Source organism: Prionailurus bengalensis, chromosome E1 (genome assembly GCF_016509475.1).
Source record: "Prionailurus bengalensis isolate Pbe53 chromosome E1, Fcat_Pben_1.1_paternal_pri, whole genome shotgun sequence".
Classification (NCBI taxonomy): domain Eukaryota; kingdom Metazoa; phylum Chordata; class Mammalia; order Carnivora; family Felidae; genus Prionailurus; species Prionailurus bengalensis.
This window is the reverse complement of record NC_057347.1, coordinates 39,999,649-40,023,915: the sequence shown is the minus strand read 5'-3', so window position 1 is coordinate 40,023,915 and position 24,267 is coordinate 39,999,649. Positions and strand designations below refer to the sequence as shown.

The following is a 24,267-nucleotide window of genomic DNA, read 5'->3' as shown; positions in this document are numbered from 1 at the left end:
TTCTTTAGTTGAGAAGACAGGCCCAGAGTGGACAGTGACTTTCCTTAGGCCACACAGCAGTGAGTGGCAGAGAAGAGGCCATCGTCCAGCTATTCTGATTCTGACTCTGGTCCTCTTCCCAGCGCATAGTGTCTCTTCCCACCTCCACCCAACCGGAATCATTGCTACCTACTGGTCAGGCCCCGCTTCCCCCGGTACTCCATGCTCCTGCTCTGGGGGCTGATGTCTGCCACTCCCTGCTCTGGCCTGAGGCTCTGGAGACGGTGGGCCGCAGGGTGTGCACAGAGCACATCCCAGCCCTGCTTGCTGGTGTGTGGAGACGGCCAGGGAGCGGGAGGTGGACTGAGCCCTCTGTTCTGGCCACCGCTCGAGCTGCCCTGCTATTGCAGGCAGACAGACCACACCGGGTTGTGTATCCTGGCAAATAATCACACTGTCAGCGCCTCACTCTGTCATACAGCGTGTCCCCTTTATGTGCGCCCTCTACAGCTTATGGGGTGCACTCACAGCCTTGTCTCAGGCACTCAGACTGCCCTGTGTGGCTGTAGGTGCTTTCTTTTCTTCTTTTTGTAAAGTTTATTTGTTTATTTTGAGAGAGAGAGAGAGAGAGAGAGAGAGAACACGAGTGGGTGAGGGACAGAGAGAGAGAGAGAGAGGGAGAGACAGAATCCCAAGCAGTCTCCACCCTCAGTGAAGGGCCTAATGCGGGCTCAATCCCCCAACCACATGATCATGACCTGAGCGGAAATCAAGAGTCAGTCACTGGGGCACCTGGGGGGCTCAGTCGGTTAAGCGTCCGACTTTGGCTCAGGTCATGATCTCACGATTGGTGAATTCGAGCCCCGTGTTGGGCTTTGTGCTGACAGCTCAGAGCCTGGGGCCTGCTTCGGATTCTGTGTCTCTGTCTCTCTCTGCCCCTCCCCTGCTCACGCTCTGTCTCTCTCTCTCTCTCTCTCTCTCTCTCAAAATTAAACATTAAAAAAAAAAAAGAGTCAGTCGCTTAACTGACTGAGCCACTGTAGGCACTTTCTTTATGTAGCGTTGTCTAGCTGTTTATGACATTTCAGAGCATCAGGGCGCCTGGGTGGTTCAGTCCAAGAGTGTAACACAGAGATACTGCTGAGTTTCCAGCTGCCAGCCTGTCCTATGGATCTCAGATTTGCAAGCCTCTCCACAACTACGTGAGTCCATATATATATATATATATATACATTTTTTTTTTCTTTCCATCCTATTGGTTCTGTTTCTCTGGAGAAACCTGACTGATAACACCCGTTAAGCGTCGGACTTGGACTCAGGTCATTATCTCGAGTTGGTGGGTTCAAGCCCTGCGTTGGGCTCGGTGCTGACAGCTCAGAGCCTGGAGCCTACTTCGTATTCTGTGTCTCCCTCTCTCTCTGCTCCTCCCCCGCTTGGGCTCTGTCTCTTTCTCTCTCTCTCCAAAATAAATAAACATTAAAAAAATTAAAAAAAAGAAAGAAATTGCAGAGTATCTGCACTGGTTAAGGAACCCCTCCTATCCTCGACCTCACACCCACACTTAACTGGGTTCCAGTTTAAATCACTAACTGCTGTGGAAACCAGAACTCAGCACTTTTGCTCAGCACTGCTGGGGACCGGCACCGGCACAGTAAAGGGCAGACAGGACACCCTTGCAGGCCTTTTGACTCCTATGTCATTGCTCTTTTTTGACACCAAGGGAGAGATGATATCACACATTACATTTTATCAAATTCCTCCAGAGTGAACATAATCCTTTATTTCAAGGTGGTTCTCATCTTGTTTATACTTGCAGAGCTGCTATCTGGCTATCTTTCTCATGCTCCAATCAATTAATCAACCAACACCTCATGCATGAAAAAAGTGCTAATGCAGGGGAACATCCAGGGAGAAGAGGGGGTGCGGGGGAAGCAGCTGGATCAAACGGTGGGTCACGGGCCCTCCAGTCCTCAAGAAGCTGATGGTCCAGCTGGGGAGACAGCCGCCTGCGCTCCATGCAGCACCAGGCATGGCGGGTGTGGGTGTGGGGCAGGCTCTCGGGTTCTCAGGATGGGGAGAGGTCATTGAGAGCTGGGGGCTTAGGGGAGATTTGGAATTAATGGAAGCTTTGAAGGATGGGCAGAGCCGGAAGGAGGAGGGCAAAGGTATTTTAAAGTATGGCCAAGTGCACCCACGGCACGTTCTGGGGACAGCACAGACCCTACCTTGGCGGGGTGCACAGGTCCTGTCCGAAAAGTAATTAGGATACTTACTAACAAGATTGGTTCTTGCTGATAAGGCGTTCTAGGTCATGATTTCGTTTTAGTAAAAAGAATGCTGAGGAAGAATGGAAATAGAGCAGAATGACTTAGAGGCTACTTCATAGCTTTAAAAATATTACTTATATGTCTTATAAAATTATCTAAAAAAACGTATCAAGAATTTTTAGCCGCAGAATAGGCTTATGGGCCTGTCTCCCTTTGGCAGAATGGCTTTTGGCCCAGAGAACACTTTGTTAGTGTTAGTGTTAGTGTTAGCTCCCTACACAGAGCTGCCCAATCTCTGAGCCTCAGTTTTCCCGTCTATAACAGTACGGATAGTAAGTCTGACTTTGGAAGTGTTTTTTTCCCTCCCAGCTCCCTACCCACTTTTTTCCCCCTCCCTTCCTTATCCCCCCTGCCCCCCTTTTTAATGTTCCTTTTCTCTCAAAATCCTTTCCTTTCTTTCTCACTTAGCACAACTTACCATGGGCCAAGCATTCATTCACTCATTCATTCATTCATTCATTCTTCCTTTCATTTATTCTTTCATTCTGAGACATCTGGGATCCTAGCTCCATGCTTGAACTATAGAGATTTCAAAAGAAGGAGGAGGTCTGTCCTTGCCCCCAAAACAGTCTCCCTGGGAAGACACGGCTCAAACACGAGACAATTGGAGGGTATCAGTGAAGGGAGGGCCAGCAGATCAACCACGAGTCACTGCCATGGGCGTTCAGAGCCAGGAGGGCAAAGCTGGGCTGGAGCGGGGTAGGCTTCTGAAACATTCCAAGTCTCAGTTTACTCATCTCCTAAATGGGGGATACTGGCGATGCCAATCTCTTGAGACTGTTGTGAGCAATGAACGAGAGAATGCTTGGAGAGAGCTCAGCATGGGGCCTGGCAGGAACTAAGTGCCATCAGCCTTGCCTTTAACAGGGCTGTGTCGGGGAGGCAAACCCGTTCCGGGCAGCACAGGTGTGGAGCCCTTTCTAGGAACCCATGTGACCGCCCCCCCCCCCCCCCCCCCCCCCTGCAAGGGTCACAGGTATAAACAGCGTGGGGCTTCCCAGGCCTTTGTTGCTGTGGCTTCTCTGGGCCCTGTGGATCCAGGATGGCCCTTGAGCCCAGAGCACAGGAGGCTTAGCAAGGCTGGGGTGGAGCCCTGTGCTCACATGGATGGGAGATCCGAACACCAGAGGAGGCTCATCCAGGCTCTTAGCTCAGCCGCGTCCTTTGCACTGAGGCATGGATTTCCAGGGAGGAGAAGGTGAGGCAGCCAACTGGCCCTGGAACTGTGCTGGGCGGGTGCTGGTCACACCAGGCTCCTGGGTGTGGGAAGGGCATGGTGACTCATGAGAGTTCTATATCTGAGGGCCCCCAAACGCACGCACCTGGCCTATGGGATGGTGGCCTAGGTGCTCAGAGCCCATCTACACTCCCTAGTGACAGCTTCTTAGCGTTGTCAGTCTGAGCACAGCAAGACTCCGCCCATCACAGCGGTTGGCGTTCCCGAGCACTTCCCGTGAGCAGGTGCTGTTTCTGCTTTTTAATCCTCAGAGCAGCCCTAGGAAGTAGGTGTTGTTATCTTCTTGCCACTTTACAGAGGAGGAAACAGAGAGAGGTGGGGAGAAATTCAAGCACACGGTTGGTACATGTTGGGACTGGGATTGGAACCCGCAGAGTTCACATGCTTCTGAGCTGCTTCTCCTGGGACACCAGAGGCTATTGGTCATCCCCTTGTGGAGCCCACACTATTCGTTCTTTCTGTCCTTTGCAGAGCCCAGCCGTACCTGGCAGCCCGGGAAGGGTTCCCAGCAGAGGCAGAGGCGGGTGGTGTGGTGGAGAGGGCATCTTGGCTCTGACGGTCACTAGGTGGTGGCACTTTGGCAAGCTCTTATCATCCCTGGGTCTTGGGTTCCTCAGCTCTGAGGTGGGGATGACAAGCCTGGGCTCACAGGGCAACATGGGGGTGAAGCGAGACCATGTACCGGGAAGGCTGCTGGCGCTCAGCTCACGGCCGTTCTCCCGATGGGAAGGTGAAACATGTCTCCAGAAGAGTCGGCAGGGCCCCGAACTACAGGGCAGACTGGAAGGCAAATCCCACAGGGCTCCGCCTGCCCTCTGGCTCGGCTCCCAGACCCTCTCCCAGGCCTCACTTGCTTGGCAGATGGGACGTTCTGGAAAAATACACTCCACCCCTAGTCAAGCTTTCTGGACATCAGTTCAGAAAGCTCCTGCAGCAGAGATAAAACTCTGAAGATCCGACTGTGTCTTCTGACGAGGTCTGTGAATCATGTCTCCATTCTCCCCCTCAGTCCCGAGGCAGCCAGAAAGAAAGGCTTCTCCACTTTTTGGCCGGGGTGTGGGAAGACATACCTTCCTACACATGGTAAGTGTGACCATGGACAGGCGCTCAGTAGGCTGACCTCTAGTTGTTTTGGCTGATGGTAGGGCTATACAACTGGCCATATTTCCTGGTGAGGGAGGGAGTGGGGGTCTCACCCCAAGGCTCTGCTCTGTCTGGGGTGACCAACTCTCCCATTTTGCAGGGGACTGACGGGTTCTCAGAGATATGGGGCTTTTAGTACTAAATCGAGAACAGTCCTGAGGAAACTGGGATAGTTGGTCACCATTGCCACATTTCTGGGCCATTCTAGAGCCTTCTGTGTCTCCTTGGGCACGAGGTCTTTGTTCCTGCAACAGCCGGGCTTGCTTTTCCAACATCCAGGGGCCAACCCAGAGGCCTCCTCTACTTCCTTGGGCCCATAAAAGGAGATAATGCTGGAGAAAGTCAAGATCGTGGCTGTGGGTTCCCACACCTCCTAAGGCGGAGGCTGATGAGGTCTGGGCTCGGATGACAGGCCCCTTTGAAGAACTGACGGATACTTGGTGTTCCCGGCAACACGGGGCGGAGGAGACGTCTCGTCGTGGCCACCAGTTCAACGGGGCTCCCGATTTACGAGGCCGGAAAACGTTCACGGGAAGCTAAATAACAGGGTAATGAGGGGTTCTTCTAGAAAGTGGTATTAACTTTAATGAGGAGAAAACCCTTTGTAAAGGCCAACGCCCACTGGGGCAGAGATATAAACGCGGGGTGAAGGGCTGCTTGTCCACACTGGGGGGGCGCCTGGCCTCGAAGACCGATCGCTCGTGTCTGGGCGGCTGAGGTCAATGGCTTCCAAGTGCCTGAAGGCCAGCTTCTCTTCGGGGTCTCTCAAGGGCCCGGGAGGGGCCGGCGGGGGCTCCGCTCGCGTGTCCGCAATGTACTCCAGTGGCTCCTGCAAGCTCCCCAGCCTCTCCCCCGGGGCCCGGAGCTTCTCTGCGTGCTCCGTGGGGCTGGGCCGGAGCGGCTGCAGGGCGGCCAGCTGCCTGCCCGCTCTCTGCCTCCCGTACGGAGGCTTTGCCACCAGCTCCAGCGTGGGCGGGGGCTGGTTCGGGGAAGGCGTCCTCGCCGGCAGCGAGAAGGAGACCATGCAGTCCCTGAATGACCGCCTGGCCAGCTACCTGGAGAAGGTGCGCCAGCTGGAGCGGGACAACGCCAGCCTGGAGAGCCGCATCCGGGAGTGGTGTGAGCAGCAGGTGCCCTACCTGTGCCCCGACTACCAGTCCTACTTCCGGACCATCGAGGAGCTCCAGAAGAAGGTGAGACGTCCAGAGTGGCTTTGGCTGCCCGGGAGTCTGCTGTCACCAGCACTGGACGGGGAAGCCAGCGCAGCTGTGGCGGTAGCCCTGCTCCCACGGGGTACTTGAGAGAGGTCGCAGGGCATGTTCACATCTGTGGCCTCATTTGCTCCTCCCCGTCATCTGATGAGAGAGGTATCGTTAGCCCATTTTACAGAAGAGAACAACTGAAGCCGAGGCTGGTTAAGTGACTTATTCTGGGTGGTCCAGCGGGCAGTTGGTGGAGCCAGAGTTTGAACGCAGGCTCTGTGAACTGACGGACTGTGTAACCTTTGCTAGCACGGCCTACCTCTTTGAGTTTTAATTTCTTCTTCTTTTTTTTTTTTTTTTTTTTTTTTTAAGGTGAGGGGCTTGGACTTGATTTGTTTGGTGCACATCAGGTTTTCTATAAAGAACTCAGGGAAGAAAGGGCCCGTCAGATGTTTCCTTCTTGCCCAGCCCACATCCCCTGAAAGTCCCAGCTGCTTCCTGGGAGGGACCATTTGTGACCAAGGAATCACAGAGTACGCTGTTGTTCATGACCCGCCCTGAGCTCCCAGTGGTCTGGAGACAGGAAGACAAGAGGCAGCCACCACGCCAGTCTTTGCTGGAGCCTTTCCCCATCTGCCCCTGTCCAAGCCAGGTTACGGGTCTCAGAGGCTGCCGAGGCTTCCTTCTCTGACCCCCTCTGCGTGCCCGTAATAAGCCTTCAAGGAGCCTCAGCTGCCCGGAGTCCCGGGATGGCTGACTCCCTCCAGAGGTGGCCCTTGGCAGCTTTGGGGAGCTCCAGCTGACAGAATGTCCTTCCTTGCCCTGATGTCACTTCTCTATTGCCCCAGACCCTGTGCACCAAGGCAGAGAACGCCAGGCTCGTGGTGCAGATCGACAACGCCAAGCTGGCCGCAGACGACTTCAGAACCAAGTGAGTGTTCTGCTGGCTCCTCAGCTGGGGGCTGGTAGAAATGGACATGGGTGAGGCCAGGACTCAGGGTTTTGGCGGCACTAAAGTCGCTGAGGCATTAAGATGGGACACACAGAACCAGGCCAGCCTGGGGTGGGATCTGACTTGGACATAAAAGGAGACGTAGCTTCAGGCACCCTGTTATGCGCCTGCCAGGTACGAGACGGAGCTGTCCATGCGGCAGCTGGTGGAGTCAGACATGAACGGCCTGCGCAGGATCCTGGACGATCTGACCCTGTGCAAGGCCGACCTGGAGGCCCAGGTGGAGTCCCTGAAGGAGGAGCTGCTATGCCTCAAGAAGAACCACGAGGAGGTGAGCACAGGGGAGGAGGTGGGCAGGTGGGCATGGGGAAGAACGTGCACATCGGGAGCAGGTAGGCACAGGGGAGGAGGGTGAGCGAGGCAGCCAGCTGGGAAAGTTAGTGCTGACCCTGATCTGTGCCACAGGAAGTGAACTCACTTCGGTGCCAGCTTGGTGACCGGCTCAATGTCGAGGTGGACGCTGCCCCGCCTGTTGACCTGAACCGTGTTCTGGATGAGATGAGATGCCAGTATGAGACCCTGGTGGAGAATAACCGCCGTGATGCTGAAGAATGGTTCAACACCCAGGTACGTGCCTGGAAACAGTCAGTGCAACGGAGACACAAGGTGGGTCAAACAGAATTGACCTTGGGGCTCTGAACGAAGAAGCTGAGTCTGAGCCCCAGCTCTGTTTCGACCTCACTATGCACGTTGGGCAGGTTGCTGTCCTCTAAGCAATAATGTCCTCAGGGACGTTACTGAAATGGGGATGAAATGAAGGGGATGGACTGGTGTTCTGGAAGGTCCTTCTTGGCTCATGATTCTGTGTGGCCTCTGTAGACCTCTTCATGAAGCTGAGTCCCGACGTTCCTGACCAGGTCCTATGTGTGTATGTTTCAGACGGAGGAGCTGAACCAGCAGGTGGTGTCCAGCTCGGAGCAGCTGCAGTCCTGCCAGGCGGAGATCATCGAGCTGAGACGCACGGTCAACGCCCTGGAGATCGAGCTGCAGGCCCAGCAGAGCATGGTGAGCCCGGGCCTTGAGCAAGGCTGCTGGGGGACCAAACCCAGCAGCACATGAGCCCCCTGGGCTTCCATGCTCTGAACACACAGGCAGGCTCCAGGGGTTCAAGGTCTTAAGCATCAGGGACTTTCTGTGTAGAGGGAATGAGGTCCTAGCCCCCATTCACAAATGTCCCAGAGGTAAAACACAGGAGACCTATAGCAACCGACATGTCCTGGCAGCAGCTCTTGTAGATTCATTCTGAGCAATTGTCAGTTACTCGGAGGTGTTGTTAATAGGGGAGCTACTCTCCAGATCAGGGGGGCTACGGGGGCTCATTGGCTACCTCAAATGAGATGCCCAGTGGTGGTGCATCCTGGCTCAAAGTGATTCCCTGCTCCTTCTTGGACCTCCCACCTTTGTCTTCCCTCCCCAATCCTTGTCCTCACAGAGAGATGCTTTGGAATCCACCCTGGCGGAGACCGAGGCACGCTACAGCTCCCAGCTGGCCCAGATGCAGTGCCTGATCAGCAACGTGGAGGCCCAGTTGGCTGAGATCCGGGCTGACCTGGAGCGGCAGAACCAGGAGTACCAGGTGCTGCTGGACGTGCGGGCCCGGCTGGAGGGCGAGATCAACACATACCGGGGCCTGCTGGAGAGCGAGGACTGCAAGTGAGTGGCGCCGCAGGCTCCCCCGTCTTCCGAATGCGGTCTGCAAAATCTGGGGAGACGGCACGGTGCCTGGGAAGGGCCCGGTATTTGGAGGCAGGAGCCCTGGGGCTTTAGTTCTGGTCTTATTATAAACTCATCACGTGACCCTGGCAAGTCCTTTTTCTCTCTGGGACTCTGTCTCCCCATTGATAAAACCGGGGGGTAGGACTAGGTGATTTTTAAGGTGCTCTGAGTTACTGAAAACAGGAACTGGGAAATCATAGTAATCGGAACTTTTTCTTCCTCTTAGGCTGCCCTGTAACCCGTGTGCTCCTGACCACTCGCCTTCCAAGGCCTGCCTCCCCTGTCTTCCTGCGGCCCCCTGTGGTCCGGGCGCTGTCCGCACAACCTGCAGCCCCCGCCCCATCTGTGTGCCCTGCCCGGGGGGCCGGTTCTGAGAGTGACTGGCCATTGTCTCCAGGGCTTAGGCTTGGCCTCTTTTCAACCCTAACCCTAAAACCCAATCCCCTCTCTCTGTGCGGAGCCCAGGGCCCTGGGGCCTGGCCCTGAGCGGTCTCACTGCAAATACATGCCTCAAAGTCTCTCAAAGCCTGTCATTAAGGCTGGTCACCCCCGAAAGCCTCAACTCCTCATCATTTCAATGGGTGCCAGCCAGGCTCTGTGTTCTCAGGCTGCCTCCTGGGTCAGGTTTTCCTTCTGGGCGCTCTTTTAGTGGGTTCTGAAATACAATAGAGGGCTTGTGTGGGCAGAATAATAAAGTGCATTTGCTTTGGCTCTCGACGCCTGACTGGCACCACGTTGGTATCGTTGTTTTGTGTCTCTGCTGGGTGAAGAGGGCTGACCCCTGGGCTGACAAATAGGGCTGTTTGACCATGTATGACCCTGGGGATGACAGGGCCCCTGTGACCCTGTTTGGGGTGGATAAGGGTGTACAGTGGGGTTTCTTGCTCAGCTGCTCTGCCTTCCTGATGAAGAAGATGCTTCTCCAAGGTTCTGATGTGGTGACCCGTGTTACCAGCCCCTTCCCACTACCCTTCTTAGTCTATTCAGGAGACTACATCCCAGAGGAGGGAGGATAAAGCCAAGGCCAGTGCGGTGTGAAGCATCTTAGGCTGCTTTTCATTTCATGTCTGGCGTTCTCATAAGAGCAGCAACATGTAAATCCCGCACCCAGGGGACTTTCGTTTCTTTCTTCCGCTGCAGAACTTTCCCACAGCCCCCCCGGTCCAGCAAGCACCCTAAAAACCCACACCCCATTAAAAGCAGGAGATGGGAGAGTGAGCCCGCCTTTGTGACTTCCACCCACGATTTAGAGATTCTTGTCCATAAGAGGCTCATCATGTGCTGTGTGCCTTTGGAACCTGTTACCACACGCAGCACCTTTGGGCCTCAGAGCATTTCCGCATGGCAGTGGGCCCTCCCAGCATCTTGGCCCAAAGGCTCTCATTTATGTCCAGACCAGGTAAATTCCAAGCTCCGTGGATCCCAATGGGAAATGGAGACGAAGGTAAAACTTTCTCAGGCAGAAAGGAAGGCCGGTTTCTCCAGACAGCCCTGTGCTATTCATAAGATGCCAACAGCACCACTATGAAATGTTAGCGACGTTTAGAGAGTTGTAATAGCACGGGAGGTGGAGAACTGATTGGGGAAAGATGCTGACGAAGGTGGGCCTGAGACCCCCACCTCTTAAGAGGGCCTGGTATAATTCATCCTGATTCTACTTCAGAGTTATCCCCTCTTTTTTTTAAATTTTTTAAAAAATATTTGTTTCAGAGAGAGAGAGAGAGAGAGAGAGCAGGGGAGGGGCAGAGAGAGAGGGAGACACAGAATCTGAAGCAGGCTCCAGGCTCTGAGCTGTCAGCACAGAGCCCGATGTGGGGCCTGAACTCACAAACTGTGAATCATGGCCTGAGCTGAAGTCAGATGCTCAACCGACTGAGCCACCCAGGTGCCCCTAGAGTCGCCCCTTTCTAACCCCCTGTAAAGGAGGGCCCGGGGCTTTGGTGTCTCCCAGCCCCCTGACTCCTGGAATCCTGACCACCCCCATGTTGGCCTTCTTGGAACACCTTGGCTGCTTTTGTTGAGGCTCAGCCCCCCGAAGAGGCTGATGGTCCCGTGATCATTCAGTTTATTCAACACGTCTTTACTGGGTGCCTCCCTGGGCTGGACAGTGTGTCAGGTGCCAGGAGCAGGACTGACCCTCGTCAGAGGGAGGCCTTGGGATGGGAAAGCAAGGGCACCCACTCCCTGCCTCAGTGGCAGGATGAGGCCCGGCGAAGGGGCCTTGGCGTTAGTGTGATGAAATTGGGCTCTGAACGTGGAGTCAGACTGACCTGGGGTTCATATCCCGACCCCGCCACTTACCGCCAGTGGGAGCTTTGGCACAGGGCAGCCCCTTGCCGAGCCTCAGTTTCCTCATCAGTAAAACAGAGGCCACGACACTTACTGTACTATAAGGTCCGTCCTGCTTTGCCGAGCCTTTGCCGGGCCTTGGAAAACGGCTCGTGTTGTTGACTGTCTATGCTAGCTGGAGGCCTGGATCGCTGTGAGGGTGGGCGTCTACATTCTCCCTGCCCGGAGTTTCATTTCTGAGCTTTTGTTCCAAGCAGCAACGCCTAGCAGCCGAGGTGGAGAGGCAGATCCATGACTTATTATTTTTTCTGACTCGGAAGAAAGTCGGGCATAGGGGAGCCACAGTTAGCAAGCAATGCGTGGGCGCTGTCTCGAGCGCACAGGCTCCAGGTAACTCCGTTTACCATCAGCCACACGTCCTCTTTAGGACATTCCTTGTGGTACAAACCCCTTCCAAACCCATCTGAATTCCCCTCCCCAGATGGAGAGAACCAGATCCTGCGTAGCCTTGCCACTTACTATTATTTATTTATTCCTTATTATTAGTTACTTCAACTTTGAATATAATGCTGAATCCATTAGGTCAGAGATTCTCAACGTTGGCCGCACATTGCAATGACCTGGGGGGCATAAGGGATGTGTGGTCTGACCCCCAGCTATCCTGACTTAGTTGGTCTGGGATATGGCCTGGTGTTGGGATATTAGAAAGCTCCCCGAGTGGGGCGCCTGGGTGGCGCAGTCGGTTAAGCGTCCGACTTCAGCCAGGTCACGATCTCGCGGTCCGTGAGTTCGAGCCCCGCGTCAGGCTCTGGGCTGATGGCTCGGAGCCTGGAGCCTGTTTCCGATTCTGTGTCTCCCTCTCTCTCTGCCCCTCCCCCGTTCATGCTCTGTCTCTCTCTGTCCCAAAAATAAATAAACGTTAAAAAAAAAAAATTAAAAAAAAAAAAACAACAAAAAAAAGAAAGCTCCCCGAGTGATTCTGGGGTGCAGCCAGGATTGAGGGCTCCTCCATTAACGGGAGGGCCTTTTGGCAAAGCAGTTGGGAGCTCAGGGCAGCTCTGACGTCACCCTGAGGGCTAGCGGATTCCTGAACTGTACTTTTTTGACTATTCCTCAGCTCCGACTTTACTCTCTCCTTTAATTTCAAACACCCGCACTGAAGTTTAAATTTCAGTTCCCATAGTTTTAATTTCAAAGAGTTATGTTTTTGCTGTTCTCTGTTCCTCTTCCATAACACTGTCTCAAGACTGCCATTTTTATCCCTGAGGTTATTAAAAAACATACACACACGTACGTATGTATTAATAGATTGTCTTAAATTCTGCCTTGCCTCAGTCTCCCCCAGTTTCCTCTTCAGCAATTTGTTTGTTGGCTTGTTTTGTTTTGTCTCTCTTTGCGATGCTGGAAACTTCTCTCAAACGTCTGGTGATCCTTCCGCTTATATTTGAAGACATGACACTAAAAAGCTGATGGAAAGTGCTGTGTGTATGGGCGGGTTGGCAAACCGGCTTTTTTTTTTTTTAAGTTTATATATTTATTTTGAGAGAGAGAGGCAGAGAAAGAGAGAGAGAGAGAGAGAGGCAGAGGGAGACGGAGGGAGAGAATCCGAAGCAGGCTCCGCACAGTCAGCGGAGAGCCCAATGTGGGGCTTGAACCCATGAACGGTGAGATCATGACCAAAACTGGGTCAGAGGTCCAAGCAACTGAGCCACCCAGGTGCCCCCAAACTGGCTTGTTGGATGGTAGAGCTACCTAAATTCAGCTTTTATAATCTTTTGTCTGGAATCATTCTGGTTTTTCAAAGAATGGAGACAGTCTTGGGCCAGACCCCTGCATGCATCCCACCTACCTTTATTTATTTATTTTTTTAATGTTTATTTATTTTTGAGAGAGAGCGAGCAAGAGTGTGAGCAGTGGAGGGGCAGAGACAGAGGGAGAGCTCTGTCAGCACAGAGCCCGACGCGGGGCTCGATCTTACAAACAGTGAGATCGTGACCCGAGCTGAAATCAAGAGTCAGACGCTTAACTGACTAAACCACCCAGGCGCCCCCAGGAATTGCATTTCTAACATGTTCCTGAGCGATGCTGATGCTGCTGGTCTGGAGGCCACATTTTGAGAGCCACTGCTATACTTTATTACAATAATAATTTTTTACAGTTTTTCTGGATGAGGATTAAGTGGGCAAATTAATGCCAAGCACCCAGCACAGCGCCTGGTATTTGCATAGATTCAATAAATGCTAGTTATGATTTTGAAGACTGGTCCAATGCGCCTCATTCCATTTGGTTGGTATCGCCATCATACCTCCTCCCATCTGATGCTACTGTCTTCTCTAAATAGCTCATCCAGACAAAGGACCTGGAATTGATGGTTGGTGCAGGAATTCTAGCTGAGAGATGATTTAGTCTAACCCTTTCGATATGCATGAGGAAATGGAAACCCAGAGAGGTAAAGCAATTTTCCCGAGGTCACACAGTAAATTAGAAGGTAACATCTCTATCTTTTTTTTAAAAACTCAAGAATTCTAGGGGCGCCTGGGTGGCGCAGTTGGTTAAGCGTCCGACTTCAGCCAGGTCACGATCTCGCGGTCCGTGAGTTCGAGCCCCGCGTCAGGCTCTGGGCTGATGGCTCAGAGCCTGGAGCCTGTTTCCGATTCTGTGTCTCCCTCTCTCTCTGCCCCTCCCCCGTTCATGCTCTGTCTCTCCTGTCCCAAAAATAAATAAACGTTGAAAAAAAAATTTAAAAACTCAAGAATTCTTCTTTTTATTTGAAGACTTTTTAAAACCGAATTGTCAGCCTTGTTTCTTGCCTTCCTCCCATAGACCAAAGCCGTTCTTGCCTATTTATTGGTGCGTATTGCAGCCAGATCACTGGCTCTATGTAGCATTCTCGATCTTGACTTCTCTCAAGCAACAGATTTCAGGGAACAGGGCTGAGTGGCATTTTCCCTTCCCTACCCTTTCGCCAATACTTCTAGAAATATATGAAAGAAAAAGACAAGCACTCACACCCCAGTGTTATATTGAGGATTAATGAATAAAAAGTGGCCATGTAACACCCATAGGTTAAACGTGAAGTGTCTGAGCCCACGGGTATCGCAGGCAGGACAGGAAACCACTGGTCTTGCCTGTCGCTTTCTTAAGGAATACCCGAGGCTTCTATAATTGGAGACGCCTGCTCCAGTCCCCTGGCTTAGCTCACACCAGGGCCGCAGGGTGCCACTTCTCCAGGGAGCTGATTCACACTGCCTCCCATCTCTGAGGTCCCGCGGGGAGCCCTGCGTTGTAGAAAGCGAAAGTAGAGCCTGTTCCAGCCTGTCCACCCCTGTCCTTTTAACAGTCATGAACTCTCGACATCTCTGTCTATGGGGGCGGTGATTCACGAAGGGAAGATCCAGAGATGCTCAAGATAGAGCGTCTGCCCCACCGGGATGATCACGACACTTTCCCGAGAGCGGGATCCCCACGTCTCTCTTTCTTAGTAGCATCCAGCTGAAAAGATGCCCCTGATTCTTAGGCTTTCTGTCTGGGTCTCAGGTTCTGTCTGGATCTCTCTTCCCTGAGATCACTTCTCCCCCTAGGTAGGGCGGTGATGCAGCTTTAGAAGGCTCTGAGGTTCTGTTTCCCAGCTCCTTCGATTTATAGCACTGCCAGTATCGGTGAAACTTCTGGCACCCACACATTTCCTCCTTAAGGGGCAGGCCTCTTCCCACAGGGAATGCTCTCATTAAAAGGAAGAGCTACCCCACGGAACTGCGGCCCTTTCTCAGGGCCCGAGCGGGCGGGGGCGCAGCGGGCATTGGCGGCACAGGGCCAGGTGCTGTGGTGTCCGGGTGGCCCCGCCCGGGTAATGAGGGCCCAAGCCCACAGCCGATCCTTTGAAGATGTGTCCTGAAGCTCTCCCCTGGTGATCAATGACAGGAGCCCAGAGTCCTGCTTTAGCCAAATGACTAGCTTAGCCTCTTTTACAAGGAAAGGAGTTCCTTTTTGGAAACCAAATTATAAATTAATTAGCAGCTTCCTCTGGGGCTGTGTATAAACATCCACACCACCCCATGGTGACTTTCTAGCGTGAGCCCCCTCATTCCAGGGGTATAAAAAGGCCCGAGCAGGATGGGGTCTGTGGACACCGACAATCCAGGTAGCTGTCGCTGCAAAGGGGCCTCCCTGACATGGTATCCAACTGCTCACCAGCTTCCATCAAGAGCTGCCCGCGGCCCCCCTCTGTCTGCTCCAGCAGCATGAGCTGCCGGCCCGAGCTGTGCCTCGGTTACGTCTGCCAGCCCATGACATACGTGCCTTCTGTCTGCACGCCCACCACCTACCGGCCAGCCAGCTGCCTCTCCAAGACCTACCTATCCAGCTCCTGCTGGCCCAGCAGCTGCCGGCCAGCCAGTGGTATCGCCAGTTCCATGGGCACCTGCAGCTGGTACTGTGAAGGGACGTTCAATGGCAACGAGAAGGAGACCATGCAGTTCCTGAACGACCGCCTGGCCAACTACCTGGAGAAGGTGCGCCAGCTGGAGCGGGAGAACGCGGAGCTGGAGAGCAAGATCCAAGAGGCCTGCCAGTCTCAAGTGCCCACCCTGTGTCCTGACTACCAGTCTTATTTCAGGACCATCGAGGAGCTCCAGCAGAAGGTGAGGGCAAACGGTGAAAGGACTCACCGGGAAGGCAACCGGAAGGCCTGGAGCTCCAGAGTTGAATCTCATTAGCTTATTAAGCCTCATTCAGGGGAAAGAGACTTCCCCAGGGCATAGGACTGTCTCACAGTTTGAGGGCTCAGCTAGAGTCCTTAACATGGAAAGAGGTCTGGGATCTAGACTCAGTTCTACCACTTTGTGGCTTTGGGAGGGGGGCCTTCCCTTCCCTAGGCCCCAGTGTCCTCATCGGTAAACTGGTTGTAGTAATGGTTCGCACCTAAGGGGTCTGTCCAGAGGATTCCATGAGTTGATGCACGTGAAGTGTTTAACACAGCCTCTGGCACACGGTGAGTTTTTAGTCAATGTTAGCGCTTGTTAAGGATCTGCCTGTTTCACGAAGGACTTCGGACTTAACGACGTTTCCTTCCACGTTGTTCACTGCGACCAAAGTGGGGCGTTTGGATTTATGAAGAACCTAGGGGCTTCAAATATAAATCCTAGTAGTTCTCCAAGGACTAGCAGTTCACCAAATATTCCCCAGAGTCCCAGAGAAGAGGGGCTCCTGCAGGGATGGTCACCAGGCTGCTGAGTCCCTTCAGCCACCAGCTTTTCCTCTGGGCTCTTTTTCCTTCTTATTCTGAACGCACCCCCTCTTGTGCCTTGGCCCCCAGGTTCTGTGCACCAAGGCAGAGAACGCCAGGATGGTCGTGCACATCGATAACGCCAAGCTGGCCGCCGATGACTTTAGGACCAAGTGAGTCTGGCCCGGGGATGGTGGGGTACCCCCTCTCCCCCCCCCACCTCCCCGCACATCTTTGGGGGCAGCTCTCCGTGAGTTTCAGGGAGGGTTGGAAAAGTGCCAGTAGCTGCGGGTCTTCCCTGAGTGCTGTATTCAGTTTCAGCCCTCGGTTGCTGACCCTGTCCCTGTGCAGGTACGAGACGGAACTGGCCATGCGGCAGCTGGTGGAGGCCGACACCAACGGCCTGCGCAGGATCCTGGACGAGCTGACCCTGTGCAAGGCCGACCTGGAGGCCCAGGTGGAGTCCCTGAAGGAGGAGCTGCTGTGCCTCAAGAAGAACCACGAGGAGGTGAGCCCTAAAATCAAGCTGACGTGGCCCCGGGAAGCGGAATGGGAAGCACGTGAGGTTTTGGGTTGGACAGACTTGGGTTGAAATTCCCAGGCTTGCTGTGTGCTGTTTCTGTGACTTGCCCAACTCACTGAACCTTTCTGAGCCTCCTCACCTGTAAAACGGAGCAGCGCGATGACACGGGGCTACTGCAAGCATTCCATGAGGTCATGGGTGTGAAACACCCGTCACTTGCTCCCTGCTCAGAAATGCAAGCAACCTTCTCTTCTGCATTTCCTGGTCTTGTGTGACTGCCAGATGCTTGTGTTTTTCTCATGAGAATCACTTTCTGGGGGCAGAGTGGTGCCTGAGGCCCAGAGGGGGTTGTGTTCCAGAGCTCACATGGAATGGCCTGTCCCTCTCCGGAAGGCTCGGCCGCTGGGGCTCTTCCAAGGGAGAGTCAACTGCAGTGTTTTTCTTTCTTCTGACCCCATCCTGTCCTTCTTTGCTCCTGTTTGCATATAATATACTTAATCCAAAATCCATCGGTCGACACTTTATTTTCTGACCTTCCTCCTCATCTCCGGCACGTCCGCGGAGGGAGATCGCTCCCGCCTGGGCACCTGTGTGCTGCATAGACCACCGGACCTCTGGTGCCACGCCCCCCACCCTCCACCTTCTCTGCGTTGACTCTCAACCTCTTGAGTTGGGATTTGAAAGAGCAAGTGCCTCTGAATCCTGGCTGGGTTTCCTTAGGCTTAAATGCAAAGTAACAATCAGTCACCATGTACTCACTGGGTGCCCTAAGGTGCCTGACTCATCCTACTTAAATCAGAGAACTGGGAACGGCACCAAGAGGCCACTAATGAGGCATTATCGCACACTCGGGCAGCTTCTGAGACAACTTTCTCTCTTTGGCAGCCAAGCCTGGGGAGGCGTCTGCTCTCACTCAGGCCTTGAACCAAGTGAAGCCAGGCTCCTGTTGTCCTCCCTCCCAGACGAACACAGGCCGGGAGGGTGGCTGGGAATACGGGGGCATGGGTTTCCCATTCTGGCCCGAGGAGATCAGACAAACCCTGGCATTGATCTTGGCTTCTGCCAAAGTGACAGGAAGTGTGATGGAGCCCTGCCGCCATCATGGGAACATCCGGTCGGAGCTGGAAGACCACAAGCTTCCGCAGAGTGGACGGCAAGCCTCAAGGGGCCCCTCTAACATAGACATCCTAGCATCTTTCGTCCCACCATTTTGTGTCTCCCTGGGGTGGTGAGTGGGATCACGTGACCTCACACTCGTGCCTTTTCAGGAAGTCAGTGCCCTCCGGTGCCAGCTGGGGGACCGCCTTAATATCGAGGTCGACGCTGCACCGCCCGTGGACCTGAACAGGATGCTGGAGGAGATGCGGTGTCAGTATGAGACTGTGGTGGAGACCAACCTCAGGGACGTGGAGGAATGGTTCAACATGCAGGTGGGCCTCTCGCAGGTGGGCCGGCCTCCCTAGGGTCCCTGAGAAGGCTCTCCTGCCCTTCTCCTGTCTCCCCCTTTGCAGATGGAGGAGCTCAATCAGCAGGTGGCCACGAGCTCCGAGCAGCTTCAGAGCTACCAGTCGGACATCATCGATCTGAGACGAACGGTCAACACGCTGGAGATCGAGCTGCAGGCCCAGCACAGCCTGGTGGGTGCCGCCGGGTGGTCTCTGGATCCCAGGCGGCAAATGCGCTTAGGTGCCGGCATCCAGGCGGGGGGAGGGGGCCCCGATTCAGCCACCACGGACGTTTGCCCAGCTGACCTCTCCTAGGCTGAGGTTGCTCCCAAGACCCATCCCAGAGATCAAAGGGGCTTGTCTCAACCCTGACATGGGTTAGGTGGACAACTGTCAAACACAACTCCCCAGGAAGGCGTGTTCTCTGCTTGGTCTGAACCTTCTAAACGCAGGCTTCCTACTGGAGTTTTAAAAACTCCCCATGCTTAGTTCCTCTCTGGATGAGTGAAATCAGAGTCTCTGGAGGTGGGGGCCGGGCACAAGGATCTTTTAAAGGCGCTCATGTGACTTCAAAGCACAGCCAGGGCTGAAGGCCACAGATCTTGACGATGCTGTCGGGGAGGAGCCTGGGGAACCTCAGATCCAAAGTCTGAAGCCAGACCGAGGCTGAAGAAGGAATAAGGGGTTTAGGGTCACGGGGACCTGGGTTCACATCCCAGTCTGTTACCTGCCAGCTGCTTAAGCTTGAACAAGTCATTCAACCTTCCTGGGCCTCAGTTTCCACAGTGACTTAGGTAGGGAGGGGGTCATTCCCAACCCCAAAGAGAGACCTGGCTTTTCTTGGTTCTTTCTGAACCAGGAGAATAGGTCTGCTCCTCAGCTACTGTGTCTTTCCTTTTGCCGTAGAGGGACTCTCTCGAAAACACCCTGGCGGAGACCGAGGCGCGCTACAGCTCCCAGCTGGCCCAGATGCAGTGCCTGATCAGCAACGTGGAGGCCCAGCTGGCCGAGATCCGCTGTGACCTGGAGCGGCAGAACCAGGAGTACCAGGTGCTGCTGGACGTGCGGGCCCGGCTGGAGGGCGAGATCAACACGTACCGGGGCCTGCTGGAGAGCGAGGACTGCAAGTGAGTGGGCCCAGCTGAGGCTGTACACATGGGTGCAAACATGGGTTTGGAGAAGGCTATAGGAGGCTCTAGGAGAAGGCTACAAGGGCTTACCCAGGAGATAGAGCCCTGTCGTGATTAAGAAGCAGTTAGGAAGCTGGTATGGTCCAAAGAAAGTCAGGCAGGTGTTCATGCTGCCATCCCAAACCTGGCCCACTGGAGGCCACTGTGTTCCTTCCCAAGTCAGCAAACTCCTTCCAAGGGCTTCCCATGTACCCGGTGCCATTAGGGATGTGGAGACAGATGATGACGAGGCATCTGCTCTCAGGTTGTTTCTGTCTGGTTAGGGAGACGGGCAACTGGAGATCATACTTGGGGGAAAGATTTTTCTGCACTCGAGAGGACCGATAGGTGGCTTAATGTGATTGGGCTATGGCGGGAAGGAAGGAAGACACAAGAGGGCAGTGGGGCCCGTTCATGGGGAACCATAAAGGCCATGCTGGGGAGGGAGGACCTTATTTAATAGGCAGTGGGATGCCCTCATTTTTTGTTTTGTTTTGTTTTGTTTTGAGGAGGAAATGATAGAGTTTGCTTAACGGCCTATCTCCCCAGTGAGATGGCAATCATCTAGAACTCAGAGATCGTAGAAACTATTTTTATCTCCTGCGCCTGGCATGTAGTAGATGCTTAGTAAATGTTTCCTGAGTGAGTCAGTGAAAGCTCAAAGCTGTTCTTCAGGAAGACGGCACAGGTGGTTGCAGGAAGTAGAGGGAAGAGGGTCCAGGCAGGGAAACTGTCCAGGAGATCCTGGTCATGTGAGCAGTGGGGAGAGTCGGAATCCGGGTGGGGCAGGCACTCAGCAAGGCCTGGCGGTCACCTGGGCACAGGATACCTCGGGCCCGTGGACACCTGCTGGGCTGATTACTGTTGTAGACAGTTTCTTTTTTTTGTTTAAAAAGATTTGTTTAAACATTTTATCTTATGTTTTGAGAAACAGAGAGAGACAGAGCATGAGCAGGGGAGAGGCAGAGAGAGAGGGAGACACAGGATTGGAAACAGGCTCCAGGTTCTGACCTGTCAGCACAGAGCCCGACGTGGGGCTTGAACCCATGAACTGTGAGATCATGACCTGAGCTGAAGTCGGATGCTCAACTGACTGAGCCACCCAGGCGCTCCTTGTAGGCGGTTTCTTGGTCCACGTTCAGCTTTGCTTGTCTGTCATTCAGTTTCACCCTCTGGGGCAAGGGTTGCAAAATCAAATGCTTTTCAAGGAACAGGGTGCTGATGCACATGTGTGACGTGGGTCACGGTGGGACTCTGGGGAACCAAAGAGCGATGTCTACTCCGGCGAGGGCGCCACCCCTGATGAGGACCATTTCTACCGTGTGAGAGGCACATCCAGTATGGTTGGATCTTCTGATTGCTCACGAGAAACTGGGAATCTAGATGTCTTTTAAATGTTAAATTCTTCTGATTTTTAAACATTTTCAACAAATGAGAAAAGAATATGGTGCTGGCCACACAAAACATATTTCAGGCTGGATATGGTCCCTGGGCTCCCTGTCCAGTTTCTGGGCTGTTTGGTTCCCATCTACTGTCCAGGCTGTGGTTTCTGGTTTTGAGCCCACACCTGTCGGTCTCTGAGATCATCCTTTCTCCTTTTGCCATGTCTTCCTTCTGTTTTAATTACTGAGTTCACCTTATCCAACACATTCTTATTAAGTGCCTGCTCCAGGCCAGGTATGCAGGATGTGCATGCATACACGGCTGCTGACCTCACTGTTTAATAGGGAGACAGACCGTAACAGGACAATAACACATCACTCTGGGAGGGGGCACACGGTACCGTTGGGGGATTTGACACAGAGAGATCATGGACGGCTTCAAGGAGGATGTGACAGTTGAGTTGAAGGAAGCTGCTCTCCATCCTGGCCCAAATGGGAGCCACCGAACGTTTTAGGCAGGGAGTGGCATACTTATATGCCTGTGGAAGATCACTCTGGCCACGAAGCTGACAGTGGTTAGGAGGGGCCGGGGTGGGGCTGGGGAGGCCAGTTAAGGGTTACACAGGCAAAGATGACGGAGGTGGGATTTGGGAAGCCGAGTGGAGAAGGTGAGCAGCGGGTGAGTTTGCGAGGCATCTGGGGGCAGAGCCACGCACTAGTTGCTGCCTTGGGCTTTTCTCTAATCCTGCCCCCTGTGCCTGTCTTCCGCAGGTTGCCCTGTAACCCGTGCTCCACTCCCTCCTGTCCCCCTTGTGCACCTTCCCCCAGCGTGCCCCGCACCATCTGTGTGCCGCGCACCGTCTGCGTGCCTTGTGTGCCCTGTCCTCAGGTGCGCTACTGAAAGTCCCTCAGGGTCGGTGGATCCTGGACAGACCGGAGCTGGGAGGCTGGAGCCTCCTCAGGCGGAGTCTGACCCCCATTCAGTGGTCAGCAAGGAAGCCCTCCAGCTGGGAGGTGGGCTGTGTGCTACATGCTCGGATCTGCAGGGGGCGCCCCGGGCCCCCACGTCTTGGAAAACTGCCTCTCACTTCCACAGCCAGACTGTTCTCTTGGCTGATGTTTCTGGTTGTCTGTGCTGCCTCAAGGGCACGTGCTGTTAGTAAACTGGCGAATAAAGCCTCATCCAGTGGCCCTGCAAACGCATCTTTCTCTATTTGTCACCTTTGCTGCTGTATCCACCAGCCAGTTCTACTCAGTTGGGCTCAAGAGGAAAGTGGCCAAATTCTATACTTATTTTTGGGCCTCGTCTGTTTCCACGGAGGCTTGGGAGGCATTCGCTAGAAAGGCCCGCATGCCATAAGCCAGTTAGAGCCAGGCAATCTGTCCAGAGCCAAGTCATAAAGGAATAAAGAGAAGAGGGAGATAATTATGCCTGAAACCTACGCCAAACTACTGTAATTGAGAAGAATACTGTTATGACCCCACCTCCCCACCTCATTACAGCTGTTACAATGGGATCATTCATTCATTCATTCAAAAAGTCTTCACTAATGGCCTACTTACATGTAGATACCCCCAGGGTCATCCCCCGGATACTTCCTTAGTGCCCCATTTAAACATTGCAACAACTTGTGAAAAAAGGTACCATTATTTCTCCCCTTTGTAAATGAGGAAGCTGAGAGCCAGAGAGGTTAAGAAACTTGCCCAAAGGTCATCCAACTAGTATGTAGTGGACCCAGGACTCAGTATAGGCTGTTAGGCCCCAGGGATAAATCAAGCAATTCGAATTCTGAGTCCTCGTATTTGCAAACTACAGCTCTGTGCAGGGAGGGGCTACCAAAAAAAAAAAATGCCAGTGATCCCCACTGTCCGGAAGCCTATGATTGGCGACGGAGCTGGGGCCAGTGTAAATAATAATAACCATGACTACCACTTCCTGAGCACATATGGTGCACGTGGTACCGTGCCGAGCACATTGTATAGACCGGCCTATGCGGCTTGCACAACCACCGTGTAAGGGAGGCCTCATGTCCATTTTAGAAATGGAAAACCGAGGAGTGCAGAATGGGTTAGTCAGTTGCCCAAAGTTACATGCAAGGACCAAAATTCGAACCCAGGTCCAGCTGTGTGCCCTGAAGCACTTATTCGAAGCACTCCACTACATGGCAAATTGCTACCTAGAAAGAGCACATGCTAACACAGGCTGGGACAAAGTACTGGCCTGGGGAGAGCAGGGAAGGCTTCCTGCAGCTGGTGGCATTTGAGATGGGCCTGAATGTCTACTGAGCAAAAAAGAGGTAGAGGCACGTGGGGCCTGCGTGGAAGCCAAGGTCTGGCTCCAGACGCCTTGAGTGGCCTTGCTGGCTAGAGCAGCGGGTCCCTGTGGAAGGTTGGTGGGAATAAATCTCATGTGGTAGGAAGGTGTCAGACCACGGGGAGGCCCCAGGTATCTCTGATGGAGCCTGGACTCCATCCAGAAAGCTGTGGGAGGGCTGCTGTAGGTTCTGAGCCCAAGGATGGCATGGCCGGAGTGGCCTTTTAGAAAGTTTCACCGAGGAGTATAAAAAAGATGGCTGAGGGGCAGGGACAGAGCTGATAACCAGTATGTGGAAGAAGCTAATGGGGCCTCAGCTCAGGCTGTGACAGTGGGAAGGAAAAAATTAGGGCTCAATCTGAGAGGCTCAGCAGAGGACCTGACTTGGCAAGACTGGCCATGGTGGATTAAGAGGAAAGGGCCAGAAACAGGAATCTTATACACCTTTCTGAACCTCAACTTCTAAACACACTGTTCTTCTTTAATGAGCTGAGGTGACGTTTCTATTAAAGATCTGCCCTCTGGACTTGCCAAGAAATGATGAGAAGTGAATTGGCTCCTGGAGCCGCCTGGGGCTCTCGGGACAGGATCCGGCATGCAGGCTTGGCAGGCGAGGCTGTGAGCCTGATGGGAGACACAAACACACTGCTTAGCCAGCTGTGGTTCCTGAGTGGGGAGGTGAGGGTAGCATTTCGGTGATCTGGAATGCCAAGAGAGAGGAGCTTCTGGCCATGTGGATATTCTCATAACTGAGTACAAACTGGCAATCCCTCTTAATTTCAGTCCCTGTGCAAATTTGTCTAGAATGTGCTTAGCTTGATAAACACAATAGACTGAACAGAACCAGATCTATGGTTCTAAAATCCTAGACCTGTTCTGTCTTGTCCAATATGGTAGCCACAGACTACATGTGGCTATTGAATTTTTAATGAAATAAAATTGAAAAATTCAGTTCCTCAATACACGAGCCACATTTCAAGTGCTCAGTACCTACATGTGGCTAGGGGTACCATACCAGAGTGCAGATGTAGAATATTTCCGTTATTCCAGAAAGTTCTATTCAACAACACTATCCTAAGCTATCAGAATCATAAGGAGCCTTCCAGATGATGTGGCCCAGCCTCTCCCATTTATGGATGGCGAGTCTAAGGCCCAGAGAGTTGGAAAGATGCACTCACCAACCAACAGGTGGGAATCAAAGTAAGTGCTCTCACGCCAAGCCTAGCGGGTCTCCTTGATGTTTTCTCCAAGCAGGAAGGTTTATTATTATTTCAGGCTAATAAATACTTTTCCTTTTGCCTTCTT

At 53.4% G+C, this 24,267-nt stretch overlaps 2 protein-coding genes across 2 annotated transcripts; both read left to right on the top strand.

The window, feature by feature from the left end:
* The first annotated feature begins 1,063 nt into the window (after nucleotides 1–1,063).
* Nucleotides 1,064–9,346, top strand: KRT35 (keratin 35). Its single transcript, XM_043584442.1, has 9 exons — nucleotides 1,064–1,181; nucleotides 4,553–4,626; nucleotides 5,099–5,879; nucleotides 6,737–6,819; nucleotides 7,015–7,171; nucleotides 7,306–7,467; nucleotides 7,780–7,905; nucleotides 8,333–8,553; nucleotides 8,843–9,346. Exons 3-9 carry the CDS (start codon nucleotides 5,409–5,411, stop codon nucleotides 8,988–8,990), a joined length of 1,368 nt encoding a protein of 455 aa, XP_043440377.1. The 5' UTR covers nucleotides 1,064–1,181; nucleotides 4,553–4,626; nucleotides 5,099–5,408; the 3' UTR covers nucleotides 8,991–9,346.
* A 4,352-nt stretch (nucleotides 9,347–13,698) lies between these two features.
* On the top strand, nucleotides 13,699–21,847 carry KRT32 (keratin 32). Its single transcript, XM_043584443.1, has 7 exons — nucleotides 13,699–15,545; nucleotides 16,220–16,302; nucleotides 16,481–16,637; nucleotides 17,921–18,082; nucleotides 18,164–18,289; nucleotides 19,004–19,224; nucleotides 21,420–21,847. Exons 1-7 carry the CDS (start codon nucleotides 15,078–15,080, stop codon nucleotides 21,547–21,549), a joined length of 1,347 nt encoding a protein of 448 aa, XP_043440378.1. The 5' UTR covers nucleotides 13,699–15,077; the 3' UTR covers nucleotides 21,550–21,847.
* Nucleotides 21,848–24,267: the final 2,420 nt, after the last annotated feature.